At 51.0% G+C, this 1,697-nt stretch overlaps 1 protein-coding gene across 1 annotated transcript; it reads right to left on the bottom strand.

Annotated features, from left to right (window-relative positions):
• Window positions 1-848: 848 nt before the first annotated feature.
• LOC109461746 lies at window positions 849-1,461 on the bottom strand (the record flags this gene model as incomplete). Its single annotated transcript, XM_019758137.1, has 1 exon — window positions 849-1,461. A coding segment is annotated over exon 1 (571 nt), but the record flags the coding sequence as incomplete, so codon positions are not given.
• Between the last annotated feature and the right edge of the window lie 236 nt (window positions 1,462-1,697).

The raw sequence follows: 1,697 nt of genomic DNA, 5'->3' as shown, positions 1-1,697 counted from the left end.
CGTCGGCGGAAACTTACCCACGTCTCTCGTTCCGATGCGCCGCAAAGTACTTCATTGAAAACCGCAAAAAAAAAAAGAATCACATTAACTCGGAGACTAAAATTAAAAGCCTGGAAAGAAGTTTTATTCAACATCTTGGGCGCTTTTAGTCCTTTTATAAAAGTGGCGAATTTAGGGTACACCTACACAAATATACACAATATTAGGTCGCGTCATAACCGACATGACCTTTGCCCTTGATATTCGATCAATCACCATGGTAACACGTATGTAAAAAGTCAAACAACAACTCTTATGATATAACGGCAAAACGCGTCTTGGGTCTTAAAATTGGCCTTTAAAATATAAGATTTAGAAGAAAAGTGGCGAATTTAGGGCCCCCTCCGTTATATATATAATTAATCGTGATCTGAACTGCATTATGTATATGTTTCAGTGCCAGGTGTAAGGCGGAATGGAAGGAGGTGGAATGAAGAGAGGTGGAGAATTTGGGGTGTGGAATGGGTCACTGGGGATGGAATGTGTGGGGTACGGGTTATGTGGGTGGATTGGTGTGGGATAGTGGAAAGAATGGAGGGAGAATGTGTAGTGGATGGTCTGGGGAGGGATGACATTGAGTGCAATGGGGATAGGGGTGAGTAGGTAGCGGGGTGGGGACATGTGGGGAAAATCACTGCTAAAACAAAAAACAAATCTAGGAGAATTTAGAGTGAAGCAAATACCCTTTCTGGGGCGTGTGGAGTACTTCCCTCCCGTTCCAAAAGGAGGGGCGATATGGATAAAGGTGATGACGGGTAGCAAAGGTACGAACTAACAACTCAAAAACAAAAAGGGGGGGGGGAACCAACCTCGAGGTCGTCCTCGTCGCTGTCCGACTCCGAGCTGGAGTCGGCGTGGCTTCGCCTCGGGTGTTGTTGGCGGGGCTCCTTGGGCCGCGCCCCGTTGTCTGGGGTTGCGGCGGGGCGCTTCTCCTGGGGTGCCGGACGGAGTGGGGGCTGGGGGTGCGTCCTCTACCAGCGTGACGGCGGCCTGGGCCGCGTCCTTGGCCGCCTGGTCTTGTCGGACGGGCTGGGCGTCCATGGTGCTGTTGGCAGTCAGGATGGTGAAATGCGCCAATCTGACGATGGATGCCTGCTCCTTGGGCGGGAGGCCCGCCATCTCTAGGATGGTCTCTGGGTCCTCCCCGGTAAGTCGCTGAAGCCTCTCGCCAATCTCCTCTCTATTCAAGGTGTCGAGAGCCACATCCTTGGTGAAACGGGCTCGTAGTGGTTCATCGGGAAGATCTTCCTCACCGCGGACCTTCTTCACCAACTCAAAGAGGCCTCGCCCCACCAAGGAGGCGTCCGCGCGCAGAACGTGTTCCATCGTGTCCGAGGAGGTCTGACTGGTCGGACGCGCGAAACCCGAGTGAAGGGACATGTGGTGGGTTCTGTATCTTACCCCTTACTACGCGCAAAGCGTCTCGGGACAGTGGAAAGAATGGAGGGAGAAGGTGTAGTGGATGGTCTGGGGAGGGATGACATTGAGTGCAATGGGGATAGGGGTGAGTAGGTAGCGGGGTGGGGACATGTGGGGAGATGAGATGTAATGATCTGTGTGCAAGAAAAGAATTCCACACATATGAGAAGTATTGTTGATGTTATTAGACTCATATAACAATAATGGAGTTTGAGGTTGTTAAATAACCATATATATTT

Source organism: Branchiostoma belcheri, unplaced genomic scaffold (assembly GCF_001625305.1).
Source record: "Branchiostoma belcheri isolate BF01 breed outbred unplaced genomic scaffold, Haploidv18h27 scaffold959, whole genome shotgun sequence".
Taxonomy (NCBI): Eukaryota; Metazoa; Chordata; class Leptocardii; order Amphioxiformes; family Branchiostomatidae; genus Branchiostoma; species Branchiostoma belcheri.
The sequence above is the reverse complement of the archived record's forward strand: the minus strand, read 5'-3'. Positions and strand labels throughout refer to the sequence as shown.